General features: G+C 43.8%; 1 protein-coding gene across 1 annotated transcript in view; it reads right to left on the bottom strand.

The window, feature by feature from the left end:
• Positions 1-1,387: 1,387 nt before the first annotated feature.
• SUN5 (Sad1 and UNC84 domain containing 5) overlaps positions 1,388-16,898 on the bottom strand; it is a 20,152-nt gene continuing 4,641 nt past the window's right edge. The window contains 8 exon segments of the mRNA XM_007446839.1: positions 1,388-1,543; positions 2,617-2,703; positions 3,221-3,388; positions 3,978-4,093; positions 5,077-5,155; positions 11,171-11,279; positions 11,871-11,905; positions 13,189-13,238. Coding sequence (XP_007446901.1) covers positions 1,388-1,543; positions 2,617-2,703; positions 3,221-3,388; positions 3,978-4,093; positions 5,077-5,155; positions 11,171-11,279; positions 11,871-11,905; positions 13,189-13,238 — 800 coding nt within the window.

The raw sequence follows: 16,898 nt of genomic DNA, 5'->3' as shown, positions 1-16,898 counted from the left end.
TGAGGGAAAAGGAACAAAAAAATATTTACATTTGCATTTCTAATCTTATACAGTGATGACATGGAACACGCTGTCAGAATTTATAGAATTTTCTTACAATGTTTCTAAAGTTTCCCAGAGTTTTTCCTTTACAGGATTTCAGATATTTTATAATTTTTTTTCAAGTTTTTAAATTGTGGTAAAATACATGTAACATAAAGCTTATCATCTTAACCTTTTTAAAGTGCACAGTTCAGTGGTATTAAATACATTCATAATATTGTGTAACCATCACCACCATCCATCTTCATAGTTCTTTCCATTTTGTAAAACTGAAATTCTGTACCCATTAAACACTAACTCCCCATTCTCCCCTCCCCCAGCCACTGGCAACCTGTCTACTTTCTGTCTCTATGAATTTGACTACTCTAAGTATCTTATATAAGTGGAATCATACTGTATTTGTCTTTTTGTGACTGGCTTATTTTATTTAGCATAATGTCCTCAAGGTTCATCCAAGTCATGGCATATTGTGGAATTTCCTTCCTTTTTAAGACTGAATAATATTCCATTATATGTATAGACCACATTTTGTTTATCCATTCATCTGTTGATGAACACTTGGGTTGCTTCCAGCTGTTGTGAATAATGCTACTATGAACATGGGTGTACAAGTATCTCTTTGAGACCCTGCTTTCAGTTCTTTCGGGTAGATATCCAGAAGCAGGATTGCTGGGTCATATGGTGATTCGATTTTTAATTTTTTTGTGAACTGCCTTACTGTTTTCCACAGTGGCTGTACACACCTTCCCACTAACAGTGCACAAGGCTTCCAGTTTCTCTACATCCTCATCCACACTTACTGTTTCTGTTTTGTTTTGTTTTTCTTTTTGATGATAGCCATCCTAATGGGTGTGAAGTGGTATCTCATTGTAGTTTTGATTTGCATTTCCGTAATGATCAGTGATGCTGAAACACTCTTGTGATGGTCAAGTGTGGGATTTCTCATCTCCCACATCATCTGATACTACAGCCATAATTCTGTCCCCATTGTACAGATGGAGAGACTGAGAGGGCTGGGTCTTGCCCAAGGTCACACTCAGGTCAGGGGCAGAGCTTGGCTTGAAGCCAGGAAGCTGAGTCATGTACGGGCATCAGACTGCCTGGGGTTGAATCCTAGTGCTGCCATTTGCTGGCTGTGACTTCTGGCAAGTGATTTCTTTTTGCTTGGAGACTTCATTGTCCCCATCTGTGAAATGGGGACTCATGGGGCTGCTGTGAGGGTGCCTGGGTACCCAGCACATGATTGATAATTGCTAACTGAGCTTCAGACATCAAACCCTAGCCCACCCTCACTTTTCAGGGCCCAAGGACACTCAGACTTGGGCAGGGGTGTGAAGAATAAACTTTAATCTCTCTCGGGGTGGGGCCTCTAGTTAGGCTGCTCTCTGGGTGGAGTCACAGAGCCGTGCACACGCACTCGGTATAGGCAGGTGAAGCGTGGGTTCCCCCAGTTGCTTGATATCTTCACCTTGACTGCTCCAAAAGTCCTGGGAGGGTGGTTCTAGAAAAGAGTCACAGATGGGGGGCAGCTCGCCATAGGCCCCCACCCGGCCTGTCCAGAGGAGTGTTTGGGAGAGGAAGCGAACCCTCCATTTCCTCAGGTGGGGAAACTGAGGCTCAGAGAGCAGAATGTCCCAAAGCCACACAGTAAGTTTCTTGCTACTCAGGGGCTGGGATGGAAGGGGATGAGGCCAGAGGACAGATAGACTGTGATGAGGAATGCGTCCCAGCACAGCACATACGTGCTCCGGGACCTTGGGCAAACCACGCCCTCTCTGGGCTTCAGTTCCCCGTCTGTAAGAGGGAGCGGTAATATCTGCTTCTCAGGGTTGCCGTAAGCATGAAATGAGGTCTTGGGGCCAGATGGCTTACTGGCACCTGGCACACAGTAGGTGCTCTGTAAGTGCTTCCCCCTCCCCTTTTTGCACCCTCCCCAGAGGGGATGGAGCCCAGTGCAAAAGGGGGCCTTGGCCTGTGAGATCTCACTGGATGGTCTCAACCTCCCAGGGAATTACACCAGGGGAAACTGAGGCCCAGAGAGAAAGGGAATGGCCTGAGATCACAGAGAACTTTTGGTTGGGTCAGGATTTGGGTCAGGGTCAGCCTGATTCCCAAGCCTAGACATCCCACTGAGTCTCAGGGCCATTCCAGCAGCCACCCTCTGGTCCTGCTTCTGTCCCCAACTCCCTCCCCTCCAGGCCTCAGCTTCCCCACCTGTGGTTGGACCAGGTGCTGATCATGTGGCCCCCCAGTATGGAGACTCTAAGTTTGAGGCCAGCAACCCTGGCCTGACGGGCCCCACCTGTTCAACACCTGCTGTCCCTGGAAGGAACCATAGCGGGAGGGATCCTGGGCAGGTCAGGGCAATGGAAGCGAATAGGTCTCAGGATCCTACTCTAGGCCCTGGGCAGTAGCTCTATCACTCTGGGCCTCAGTTTCCTCATCTGTCAATGGGTTAGTGACAACTGTGCACCTCCTCAGGCTGCTGGGAGATGAAGTGGGGTCCCCTGGGTAAAGCCCTGCACACAGTGTGTGTTCATTAGGTGCTCAACATGGGCAGCTTTTCTCAGGTACCTGGAGCTGGAACATCTGAATGATGTTTTCTGGCTGAAACTGGAAAGCTCCCAGGAACACCTCCTTCTTTGGGGAAACTTCCATGCCCTGGAGAATCAGAACCAAGAAGAAAGTGTCAGGCACAGGTAGGACATCTAGAGGGTGCTGCCTTCTCCCAGCCGAGACTTGCGCACCTCCCAGGATGGGGAGCTCCCTACCTCTTTGGGCACTGTTCCATTGCAGCACAGAGTAATGAATAGGAAAGAGCATTGAACTGGGAGTCAGAAGGTTAGGGGTCCACTTCTAACTCTGCCATAGACTTGTAGGGTTTGATGTTTCCCTGCCCTTTCTCTGAATCTCCAGTTTTCTTATCCATAAAATGGGGGCTTAATGGTCTCTGAAGACTAAATTGGCTCTGAAAAGCTTGGGTTGAAATAAAGTGCTGTTTACCCCCTTTCCTTGAAGGCTGTGATCTGACCCCGACCCTGGCCATTCCCAGCCTTAAGGTCCAACCCCTGCAGGCTTCGGGAATTGTGCAGACAGTTTATCACAGTGCCTGGAATACTGCCATTATGAGCTGTCCCCTCCCTCAGTTAAGCATCGCTCCCGGCCAGGGCTTGCTCACGTAGATGACGAAGTCCTTGGGGGCAGTGTCCAGGCTGCCTGACAGTGAGATGGTCTTGGGGATGTGCTGCAGTGTCAGGTTGGACAGGTAGACCTTCTGGGCCAGTTGGATGGTCACCTGGCCTCTGTCACCCGAGAAGGCCCAGCAGTTGCCAGGTGTCACGTTGGGCTAGAAGTGGCAGATGCAATGAGGGCTTTGCTGGGTGAGTGGGTGAGAGCAGATTCCTCATCCCACCCTGGCTTGCCTAAACCTCATCTGCCCTCCTGGATGAGCCAGATCCTTCCTGTCTACAAAGCTTGGCTCGAGTACCACCAACACCAGGAAGATTCCCTGACTGTAGGCAGCAAGGATAAGCCTTCCCCTCGGCCCAGCGCTGAGAGGACAGGGGCCTTCTCAGGGCCCTGAGGGTTCCCTGCCCCTCAAGACTTGAGGGCTGGGGGAGGGGCCCTTTCCAGTGCCAAAGCAGGCTGTCCTTGCCCCTGTGCCTGTCCCCTACTCCTGCCTAGTCCCCGCCAGGGGTCCCTGCTGTCTGCACTCACCTCTTGCCCTTGCTCCCTGACTTCTCCCCAGAGCCCCCTCTCGCCCCATCAGTTGCCCCCTTTCTCTGCCTCTGCACCCCGCTCTCTTGTTCCTACCCCTACCCCTGCCCCAGGCCCCCACCCCCTGCACTCTCGCTCCAACCTCTGCCTTCAGTTCCTGCCCCCAGGCCCCTGGCCACACCCCTGCCACTCTCCCCAAGTCCTGCCATTCCTCCTGCCTCAAGGATCACGTCCGGGGGCTGTGCATAGTTCCACAGCCGGATCCAGTTCCAGTAAGAGCGAGCCTTGTCGTGGTTGTATGTGGCTGACGTTTGCTCATAGTCGATGGAGGCCCCTGTATGGGAGGTGATGGTGCAGGGTTGGGGGGAGGGGTGTCTCAGCTGAGCAGCCCTGGCTTCTGCCTGGTGGAGGGGAGACTCACTATGTGCCGGGGGAGCACTTTGGAAGAGTCACTGGTGCTCTCTGGACTTTAGTGTTCTCCTCTGGGAAATGGGAGTAATAATAGTAACAATAATAGTAGTAATGATAGCATCCATTTCATAGGGTTGTTGTGAGGTTACAAGGAGTTAATACACCAAACTGTTTTTCCAGCAGCGCCTGGTGCGAAGTAAGGTGCTTGGTCACTTACGTCAGCCTAGTTACTATAACCTAGTTATTATTACTATGGCCATGATTATACCCATTTCACAGAGGAAGAAACTCCGGGCCTGAGAGGTTAGACTGATGCCTTCTGACCCTACATCTCCTTGGGCCTGGGGGTGCCTGCATGAGCTGGTACTGTCTGCACAGGGCAGCCCACCCTGCCGGCCCACCTCCCCGCCTTCCATGCAGCCCCTCACAGGGGCACCTTTCACGTCGGTTCCCTTAGTCTGGGACGCTTTTCCCTTCTCACCAGATCTCAACCCAGCGTCCTCCTTCCCAGCCCTCTACTGCAGCCACTGGCTTTATTTTTCCAAGGCACGATTCCCAACTGTAATTGGGCCCGTGGTCAGTCTCCCCAGCCAGGCAGGGACAGCTCTGCTGACCCCTGGATTTGGAGGATGATGGGTGGGGGAGGGCTGGGGAAGGGCCTCCCCTCCCCACCTCAGCTGCCATGGGAGAAAACAGAAAACTGTAACAGCTGTAAGGAGCTGTTACAGAAAACTGTAAGGAGACCAGCTGGGAGGCAGAGGTTAGCTCTGAGGACAAACTTCCCAGCAGCAGAGTGTGACCCAGACTGGAACTGAAATCACCCTCTGAAGGGTTTCTAAGGAAACTGGAGGGGGGCTGATTGGTGGGGCAAGGGGGAGGGGGAGGGGGGCAGGGAGAAGCACTCACCTATCGACTTCAGGGCAAAGTCCGGCTTTTCAATGTAATCTCCTTGGATCATCTTCATTATTTTCTGGGCCATTTTTTGCTGAGAAGGCAGAAAACCCAAGCTGTGCACTGGTGTGTTCTTACGGAACATGGTCCACAGGCGTGTTCACACCAGGTGATGTGTGCCTTCAGGACTCCCTCTTGTCCCTACCTGCTTGCGCCGGCGTGGTCCACACACAGGGCTGCCCAGTGCTATGCTGTGAGGAAGCCCAGGGCCAGCCTTATCCCACCCATGGGGTTACTTAGTATTTTCACACCCACTGTGATGGGATGTCACACACGCAGGACCAGGGGTCTCAGTGAAGTTAAGGGCAGGGGAGCTGGAGTCAGACCTTTCCTGCTAAGGGCCCTTGGGCTATTTACCCGCGCCCTGAGTCTCGATTTTCTTGTCTGTAAGATGGGCTGATAATCGCGTCCACCTACTTTTGCAAGGATTAGAGCTGAGACTCATAAAGCTGCTACTATATGCCAGGACTGTCTTCGGCTTCACGTATGGTCACTCTAGGAGGTACGTACTATTATCATCCCCATTTTAAGGAGGAGAACCCTGAGGCACAAAAGGGTAACTTGTCCAGGGTCACACAGCTGTTAAGAGGCAGACCCGGGAACTTTGGTTCCAGAGTTCAGGCTCTTAACCACTATGCCTGTTGCCAGAGAAAGACCGCAAAGCATTTAGCATAGTTGGTGCTCAATAATCACTGGCTATTATTTTGTTAGACTCTTCACAGCTGTGGCAGATTGTATTTTCTAAAAATGGCTGCAAAAATGTCTCCCGTTCCCTGCTCCTCCTTCAGTGTGGCTTTGACACCCTTCTCACGGAGACGTGGGACTTCAGTTCCCTCCCCATCGGTCTGGATGGGCCTGTGACTATGGCAGGAATGATGCTGTACGACTTGGCTCAGTCCTAAAAGGTGAACCGCCTGCTTCTCTGGGGATGCTCACTCTTGAAAGCCAGTTGCCATATTGTGAGGAAGCCCATGCCATACGAAGGGACCACCTATGGGTGCTTTAGTCAACAGCCCTGAGTTCCCAGCCGACAGCCAGCATCAACCTCCAGACAAGTGAATAAAGATTCCTCCAGATGATTCCAGACCCAGCTATTGGGTCAACCCTAGCCTTCAAGTCTTCCCAGCTGAGGCCCCAGACATCATGAAGCAGCGACAAACCATCCCCGCTGTGTCCTGTCTGAATTCCTGACCCACAGGATCTCTGAACATAATAAAATGGTAGTTTTGCACCACTACGTTTTAGGATGGATTGTCATGCAGCAGTGGTAACTAAGATGATAGCTAGAGTGTTATAGGGCAGTGATTATTACTCTATTTCGTTGATGTGGAAACTGAGGCACAGAGAAGTAAGAGCTGAGCTCCAAAAGGTAAGAAAAGATTTTGCTCATAAAAAGATAAAAAAAGAAGATATTGCATCTATAAAATAAGAATAGGAAAATAAGAATATGAAAAGGAGCACCGAGAGAACAAAGAGAAAACCGTTATGAATTCAGAATACATTAGCAAAAATGAAAAACTCAGTAGAAGTTTTGGTAGATAAAGCTGACAACGTTTTCTCAACTGTAGAGCAAAAAGATAAAGAGAGGAAAATGGGGTGAAAAAAAATCCCCAGAGTATGTTTAGGAGTTTGACATCCACATAATGAGTAGTTTCAAAACTGAGAATAGAGCAACCAGGGCCAGGGGGAAATCATCAATTTAATCACATGATTAAAGAGCGTTTCTTTTTTTTTTAACTGAAGTATTTGATTTACATTGTTATGTTAGATTCTGGAGTACAGCAGAGTGATTCAGTTATACACATCTGTATATTTTTCAAATTCTTTTCTATTATAGGAAAAGATGTCGAATTTAGTTCCCTGTGCTATACAGTAGGATCTTGTTGTTTATCTATTTCATATATAGTAGTGTGTACATGTTAATCCCAAACTCCCCCTCTAATTTATCCCTCCCCCCTTTCCCCTTTGGAAACCGTAAGTTTGTTTTCTATATCTGTGAGTCTGTTTCTGTTTTGCAAATAAGTCCATTTTTATCATATTTTAAATTCCACATATAAGAGATATCATATGATATTTGTTTTTCTTAAAGAACATTTCTTAGTACTGAAGAACACATGTTTCCAAATTAAAAGGGTTCCAAGTGTGGCCAGCCCATAGGCATATTATTATGACATTTCAGCTATAAGGTAAGATGTAGGGCTTCTAGGTAAGGTGTAGTAAGTTACAGAGAACCAATGATCCCACTAAAAACAACTAGAACAAGCCAGATAGTTTACTAAATCATATTTTAAAACCATCACTGAGCTATGAAAGAAACAGGAACAGAGGAACTAAAATTCTAGAGAGGGGACAACCACTCTAAAATGTGCTGACATTCTTTAAAAAATCCCTGGGGCATTTGATGATTCTGGGCATGGGTTGAGGATCTGAGTTTGGGTCAGACAAGGGGCCGCTACTGGTAAAAGAGAAAGTAGCAAAGTTTTTAACAGTTACATACAGTGGGTGAGACAAAATTGGAGATTTAAGGAGTCTTGACCATGACCACTTTGCTCCATTAGATGCTAACTGAACCCCAAGACTATGTAAGAAGCTAAAGGGCTACTTTGAAAGCTTCTGAAAGGCAGAATAAAATTTCTTGGTCTCACAAGCCTTAGTAAACCAAGTCCCTCTGAGGAAGGGGACCCCAAAACAAAACAAGCAAGAGGTTAAAGCCTTAGAACAGTGATTCTCCTTATTGTGTGCCAGAATCACTGAAGGACTTGTTGAAACATAGATAGTTGGTTCCCATCATCAAAGTATATGATTTGGTAGGTCTGGGTGGGGCCCATTAATTTGAAAATTTTAACATTTTTCCAGTTAATGCGGATGCTGCTGGAATAGGGGCCTCACTGTAAGAACTCCTGCCCTAGAAGAAATGCTAAATCAATACTGAGCAGCTACAGCTGTGCTTACCTGAGGGCACTAAACCAATTATGGGTACAATTAGAGGCTGAGAATCCAAGCTTGACCCTGGCAGAGAAGGCTTCCAGTGGGGTCAGAGATTTTATATCCAAAATTGGAAACTCAAAGCCCAGAAATAAATCCACACACCTATGGTCAATTAATCTTTGACAAAGAAGGTGAGAATATATTGATACAATGGAGAAAAGACAGTCTCTTCAGCAAGTGGTGTTGGGAAAGCTGGACAGCTACATGAAATCAATGAAGTCAGAACACACCCTCTCACCATACACAAAAATAAACTCAAAATGGCTAAAAGACTTAAATATAAGATATGACACCATAAAACTCTTAGAACATAGGCAAAACATTCTCTGACATAAATCGTACCAATCGTTTTTCTTAGATCAGTCTCCCAAGGCAATAAAAATAAAAGCAAAAATAAACAAATGGAACTTAAACTTATGAGCTTCTGTACAGCAAAGGAAACCATACACAAAATGAAAAGACAACCTACAGACTGGGAGAAAATATCTGCAAATGATGCGACCAAAAAGGGCTCAATTTCCAAAATATACAAACAACTCAATAATAAAAATCCAAACAGCCCAATTAAAAATGGGCAGAAGACCTAAATAGACATTTCTCCAAAGAAGACATACAGATGGCCAACAGGCACATGAAAAGATGCTCAACATTGCTAATTATTAGAGAAATGCAACTCAAAACAACGAGGGACTACCTCATACCAGTCAGAATGACCATCATTAAAAATTCTACAGATAACAAATGCTGGAGAGGGTATAGAGAAAAGGGAACCCTCTTACACTGTTGGTGGGAATGTAAATTGGTGCAGCCACTATGGAAAACAGTATGGAGGTTCCTCAAAAAGCTAAAAATAGAGTTGCCATATGATCCTACAATTCCAATCCTGGACATATATCCAAACAAAAGTATAATTCGAAAAGATACATGCACCCAATGTTCATTGAAGCACTATTTACAATAGCCAAGACATGGAAACAACCTAAATGGCCATCAACAGATGAATAGATAAATAAGATGTGGTATATATACATATATAAAGTGGAATACGACTCAGCCATAAAAAAGAATGAAATAATGCCATTTGTGGCAACATGGATGGACCTAGAGATGATCATACTAAGTGAAGTATGTCAGAAAGAGAAGGACAAATACTATATGATATCACTTACATGTGTAATCTAAAATATGACATGAATGAACTTATTTAAAAAACAGAAACAGACTCACAGACATAGAGAACAGACTTGTTGCCACGGGGGAGGGGAGGTGGGAGAGGGATGGACTGGGAGTTTGGGACTAGCAGATGCAAACCATTATATATAGAATGGATAAACAACAAGGTCCTACTGTATAGCACGGGGAACTATAATCGATATCCTGTGGTAAACCATAATGGAAAAGTATGAAAAAGAATGTATATATATGTATGACTGAATCACTTTGCTGTATAGCAGAAATTAACACAACATTGAAAATCAACTATATTTCAATAAAATAAATTAAAAAAAATTGGAAACTCAAGAGGCCTCAAACACATGGCAGTCTTTCCCATCAAGACATTTACCAGGACTTCCCTGGTAGTGCAGTGGTTAAGAATGTGTTTGCCAATGCAGGGGACACGGGTTCGATCCTTGGTCCAGAAGATCCCACGTGCCATGGAGCAACTAAGCCCGTGTGCCACAACTACTGGGCCTGCACTCTAGAGCCCACGAGCCACAACTACTGAGCCTGCCCGCCACAACTACTGAAGCCCGCAAGCCTAGAGCCCGAGCTTTGCAACAAGAGAAGCCACCACAACGAGAAGCTCGCACACTGCAACGAAGACACAGAACAGCCAAAAAAAAAAAAAAAAAAAAAAGACATTTACCAGTTTTTGAAACTGCACGGGCAAGAGGCTAGAGGGTTAAACTGAAAACCTCTGACTAAATCCTATAAAAATTGCAATCCAGGTCTGAACCAGTTCAATGCATGTTTACATAGAAGTGATCAGTATACTTCATCTTCCTTACAAAGAAAAGGGGGAACTCTCCCTGTCTGAAATTATAATTATCTGGAGCATCTAGTTCTTTTGTAAACAATGTCCAGAAAACACTAAAAAAATTACCAGACATGAAAAGGCAAGACCATAAGATTGATACTCCAAAGAAAAAACGGAAAATAGGAGGAGACCATAGATGATCCAGATATGAGATTTAGCAGACAAGGATTTAAAAATAATTGCGACCAGTATGTTAAATAAAATAAAGGAAAAGATGGACAGCATAGATGAAATGATGGAGAATTTCACCATAGAATTAAAATCTATGAAAAAGAATCAAATATATATTCTAGAACTAAACAATGCAATATATGAAATTAAGAACTTATTGGAAAGGTTTGAGTAGATTGGACAGAACAGACGACAGGATTATTAGTTAACCTGAAGAAATATGAAGAGGAAGTATCAAAACTTAAGCACATAGAGAAAAAGAATGAAAAAACAAGCAAACCAGGTAATAATATAGGAATTATGTGGAAAGCGCTCTAAAGTTTAGCATAGATGTATAAGTCCCAGGAGAGGAGATAGATAATGGGGTAGAAACAATATTTTAAGAAATAATAGCTAAGAATTTTCCTAAACTATTGAAAAAAAATCAACCCAGAGAGTCAATAATTTCAGCAACCCCCCAAGCAGATTAAATATAGAACACTGGAGGTAAAAAGAATATCCTACAAACTCTCAGGAATGAAAACAGATCACACTCAAAGGATGAATAATAAGAGTGACATTAAACTTCTCTAAAGCAACAGTATAAAATAGAACACAATAGTGGACATCTTTCAAAATCCTCAGGGGAAAATTTCCTACCTAGGATTCTATTCCCAGCCAAACTATCAAGTGCTAGAGTAGAGTAAAGACGTTTTCAAACACGCAAGTTCTTAAAAAAATTATATACCTCTTATTTTGCTCTTTCCCAGGAAATTATTGTGGGATATACTCCAGCAAAACTTGGGATATGAGGAGTGGGGCATCAAACAAAGAGAGGTCAGGTGTTTGGGGGCAGAATGGCCAGCATCTCACCTCATCTGACATGGCTTCCATCTTCTGGAGCTTGGCAATGAGCTGATTCAAGTTACCTCGGAGGTCCTGGATTTCCCCAGCATGATGTTGCACCTTTTCTTGGTACATCCTTATGAGGAAGGAGTGAGAATATGGACTGACCAATTTGTGATGCTGCTGCTGTTACCCTCAGCTTCTACCTTTGCCAGTCAGCCCACAAAGAACTAGCTTCATATTTTTCCACTCTCATGGGCCCATCCCTGAACCTACCCAGAAAGTTCTTATCTCTAAAATATTACTCATGCTCCTCCTTCTGCTTGGACTATCCAACTATCCTTAAACCCAGTTCATTCCTTCTAAATATTTGAGTATTTTGTCTGCATTTAAGGATGCTGCCACCAGGTGGTATCTTGTTGGTTAAAATTTCTTATTTGCTGAGCACTAACTATGGGTCAGGAACTATTCAAGACAGTTTACGTCTTCTTTAATACCCATAATTACCTAGAACAAGGTGGATGTTATACCTCACTCATAAATGGGGAATCAAAGGCCCAGAGATGTGAAGTGACTTGCATAAGTTTAGCCAGGTAGGAAGTATGGAAGCTGGGATTTAAACCCAGGTTTTCTGGCAGAGCCCACATTCTTAGCCAATACATCTCAGGTCCTGGCTATAGCTCTGGCTTTCAGGTGATAGTAGGACTATTTAGCAGATTCTTCTTACCTCAATCTCTGCAGTGGACTATTTATGCTGTCATCCTGGTGGGGTGTTGAGGAAAGCAAGGGATCTTCTTCAGATGGCCTAATCTGGGCCCAACAGAGTTTCATCCATCCATCCTCTCGCAACCATGAATCCATCCACTCATCCACTTTCCTATTTATTCTTCCACCCACCGACCCACCCATCCACCTGCCATACATTCAAAATCCAATTTACCCTTCTCTTCATTCATCCATCCACATACACTTCCATCCACCCTTTCCCATCCATCTGCTCCTCCATTTATCCAATCTTTCTTATCCATCTACCCTCCTATCCATCTGCCTTACCTTATCCATTGACCCTCTCATCAATCCATGCACGCATGCATCCCTCTACCCTCCCATCTATCTACCATCCCACTCAACTGTCCATTCATCCATCTATCCATTTACACACCCTATCCCATCTGCCCTCCCATCCATCCACTGTCTCATCTGTACACTCTTCCATTCATCCATCCATTTTTCCCCCTATCCATTTCCCCCATCCCTACATCCATTACTTCCATCCCCCATCCATTCACATTCCCATCTGGCTATCTAGACATCCAGCGTTGATCGTGTCCACCCTGTGCCTGGCACTGAGGTGGACATTGCTGGAATGAATCAGACCTGGCTCTGCCTTCAAGGACTCCTAATACAGTTGGGGAAATAGTTATTACCAAAAAATTGCATTTATGTTTACAGAAAATTGTGGGAGAGGAGAATGTGACTACCTCTGCTTAGGTGTTCCTGGAGGAGGTGACATTTTAGCTGGATCTTGAAGCATATATATGATGAAGTTCATGAGGGGAGAAGAGGAGAGGGAGGGACAGGCCCATCAGATCCCCTTTCTCTCTAGGGCTCTTTTCTGTCCTTAGACAGGGAGCTCTGGCCATTGATTTCCTCCTCCTCCTTCTCCAGGAACCACAAAGCAAATGGTCTCATCTCAGTTAAGCAGAAGAACAAACTGCCTTGAATAGAGAGAGAAATGTGTTCCCTGGCCTCACCATCCCACTCTAGGTGGGGGCCTTGATAAAGAAGAGACGGGTCACTTCTGGGAATGAGTGACAGGAGAGGCACCCTGGAGGAGGAACTATGCATCTGGTCCTCAAAAGTCACTTTTTGGCAGGAGAAATGGGTTCCAGGTGGGTGGCATGGCAAAGGCAGAGATTTGGAGCTGGAATGAGTCAGGAACTGAGTAGGGTCCAGATGTGGTAAGAGTGAAAGGAGCTTATGAAGGCGACATTGGCTGGGGTGAGGCCAGTCAGTGGTGGGGCCTGAAGAGAGCACACACTCACCTGCCAGACTTCCATTTTGGACGGCAAGTGCATAGAAAACATCCAGAATCCTGTGGGGATGGGGGAATGAGAATGAGCCATTTAAGTTGAAAGGTTAAGAGCTCTGGAGTGAAGCCATCTGGATTCAAATCCCAGCCTTGCCACGTACTAGCATTTGGGAGAAGTTACTTAATCTCTCTACACTTCAGTTTCCTCCTCTGTAAAATGGGAATAGCAGTAATATCCACTTCATGATTGAATGATATCATATATGCAAAGTGTCTCACATAAACCAAATAATCTGTCTCCTCTCCCTCTCCTGTCTCAATCTTTCTGGGGATAATTGACAAAGAGAAGAAAAGGGGGTGTGGTCTCCCCTGCATTTTATGATGTCTGTGCTGCCTGAAATCTCATTATTCAAGCCATTATTAAAAGCTTGTAAAACCCATTGGTTGTTCATGATAAAACACTCAACAAACCAGGAATAGAATGGAACTTTCTCAGTCTGAAAAAGGCCATTTATGAAAACCCAGTTAACATCATACTTAATGGTGAAAGACTGGAGGTCTGCTCTTGCCATTTTTCTTTCTTCCCCTTTCTTTTTCTTTCTTTCTTCCTTTCTTTCTTTCTTTCTTTCTTTCTTTCTTTCTTTCTTTCTTTCTTTCTTTCTTTCCTTTCTTTCTTCCTTTCTTTCTTTCTTTCTTTCTTTCTGCCTTTCTTTTCTTCTTTCTTTCTTTCATCTTCCTTCCTTCCTTCCTTCCTCCCTTTCTTTTGACAGCACCGTGCAGCTTGTGGGATCTTAATTCCCAGACTAGGGAATGAACCCGGACCCTGGCAGTGAAACCAATGAGTCCTAACCACTGGACCACCAGGGAATTCCCTGCTCTTGCCATTTCTATTTAACATTATCCTGGAGATTATAGCCAGGTCAATTAGTCAAGAAAAAGAAATAAAAGGCAGATGACATGATGTTGCATATAGAGACCCTAAAGTATACAAGACTGGGTGTCTTGCCCAGTGTCAGCAGTAACACATGAATTTGGCAAGGTTGCAGGATACAAGATCAGTACACAAAAATCAATTGTACAGCTGATCCTTGACAACAACGGGTTGAACTGTGGAGTTCACTTACACACAGGTTTTTTTCAATAAATATACCTTCGGCTCTCCATGTTGGGGGTTTTCACATCTGCAGATTCAACCAAATGCTGATCGAAATTTCCATCTGCAGTTGGTCAAATCTGGGGATGCAAAACCTGCAAGTAAGGAGAGCTGACTGTATTCATTGTACCACGTGAATTTATTTAAGGGATTTGAGCATCTGCAGACTTTGGTATATACAGGGGTTCCTGGAACCAGTCCCCCCAAGGATACTGTATTTCTAAACACTAGCAATGAACAATCTGAAAATGACATTAAGAAAACAATTCCATTTATAACAATATGTCAAAGAATAAAATAGTTAGGAATAAATTTAACAAAAGAAGTACAAAATTTTCACTCTGAAAACTACAAAACATCATTGAAAGAATTAACGGACACATAGAGTTATTCATCAATAATGGAAAGACAGCCCAATGTTCATGGATTGGAAGACTTAACATTGTTCAGGTGACATACTCCCCAGATTCATGCGTGGATCAATGCAATCCCTATCAAAATCCCAATGACCTCTTTTGTAGAAATGGAAAAGTTGATCCTAAAATTCATATTGTAATGTAAGGGACCCATAATAGCCAAAACGATTTCTAGATTTCAAAACTTACTGTAAAGCAACCAATCCAGGGTAGTACTAGCAAACAGATAGACATATAGGTCAATAGCATAGACTTGAGAGTACAGAAATAAACCCTCATATTTATGGTCAATTGATTTTCAGTAAGGGTACCAGACAATTTAATGGGGAAAAGAGTAGTCTTTTCAATAAATGGTGCTGGAACAATTGTATATCTACTTCAAAAGAATAAGGTTGGACCCTTACCTCACACCATATATAAAAATTAACTAGAAAATGAACCATGGACGTAAATGTAAGGGCTAAAACAATACAAATTTTAGAAGAAAACATGGGAGTAAATCCTCATCACTTTGGGCTAGACAATGGTTTCTTAGATATGACACCAAAAGCACATATCACCAAAGAAAACACAGATAAATTGGACTTAATCAAAATTTACAATTGGCCTTAATCAAAGGACTTTATCAAGAAAGACAACCCACAGAATAAGAGAAAATATTTGCAAATCATATATCTGATAAGGGACTTGAATCCTGACTAATAAGGAATTTTTAGAACTCAAGAATAAAAAGTCAAACAATCCAATTTAAAAATGGGCAAAGATCTGAATAGACCTTTCTCCAAAGATGATATACAAATGGCCAATAAGCACAAGGAAAGATGCTTAACATCATTAGTCATTAGGGACATGAAGTAAGAACCATAATGAAATATCACTTCGCATGACCTAGGATGGCTGATAAAAGACAGACAGTAATGATTGGAAGGGAGATCAGCTCAGTGCTTAGAGGAGTGGAATAGGGAGGGTGGGAGCGAGATGCAAGAGGGAGGAGATATGGGGATGTATGTATATGTATATACATATATACATATATGTATTGCTGATTCACTTTGTTATACAGCAGAAACTAACATACCATTGTAAAGCAATTATACTCCAACAAAGATGTTAAAAAAAATAATGATTGGAACCCTCACACATTGCTGGTGGGAATGTAAATGGTGCAGCCATTTGGAAGAGAAGTTTGGCAATTCCTCAGATACTTAGAGTAATCCAGCAATTCTACACCTAGGTATATACCCAATAAAATTGCAAACACGTGTCCATGCAAAAATATTACAGGAATGTTCATAGCAACTTTGTTAATAACAGCCAAAACGTAGAAACAACCCTAATGTCTATCAGTTGATGGATGGATAAACAAAATGTGGCTTACCCATACAATGGATTTTCAGCCATAAAAAAGAATGAAATGCTTACGTATGCTACAAAATGGATGAACTTTGAAAACACTGTAAGTGAAAGGAACCAAAAGACAACATATTGTATGATTCTATTTATATGAAATGTCCAGAATAGGCAAATCCAGAGTCAGAAAATAGATTAGTGGTTGCCTAGGTCAAAGGGAAGGGGGCATGGGGAATGACGGCCAGGGACTGGGAAGTTTCTTTCGGGGGCAGTGAAAATACTGGAATTTGTTAGTAGTGACGGGTGTACTACTTTGTGAATATACTAAAAACTGCTGTATTATACACTTAAAAGTGGGGTTATTTATGGTATGTCAAGTACGCCTTAATAAAGCTATTTAAAAGAATCTTATCTGTTGGGTTATGTTGCCTAGGAATTTCTAATTTCCTAGGAAATTCTCCCCCGGCTCCAAACCCCGTGGTGCCCTTAAGTGGAAGGAGGAGATTCCTTTGCTTGAAAAAGCAAAGCTGTGATGCGGAGGTGGTGGTGGTGTCTGGTAGGAAGCCATAGAGACCCAGCGAGAGAGAGAGAGAGACATGATTATCATAACATGGTCTGGGGAGAGCTTTACAGTTTTCAAAGTTTTTCTTAGCTTTCAAAAAATTTTCTTGGTCATTGTTTCATTTAATCTTCCAAGCAACACTGATTAGACAGATGAGGAAACTGAGGCTTCTAGAGGGGCAGTGTCTGACCCAGGGTCACATAGTCAGTGACAGAGCCCTCACTCTTTTCCTTCCCAGGATT

This window comes from Lipotes vexillifer, unplaced genomic scaffold (genome assembly GCF_000442215.2).
Source record: "Lipotes vexillifer unplaced genomic scaffold, Lipotes_vexillifer_v1.1 scaffold75, whole genome shotgun sequence".
Lineage (NCBI taxonomy): Eukaryota > Metazoa > Chordata > Mammalia > Artiodactyla > Lipotidae > Lipotes > Lipotes vexillifer.
This window is presented reverse-complemented; position numbering and strand designations above follow the sequence as displayed.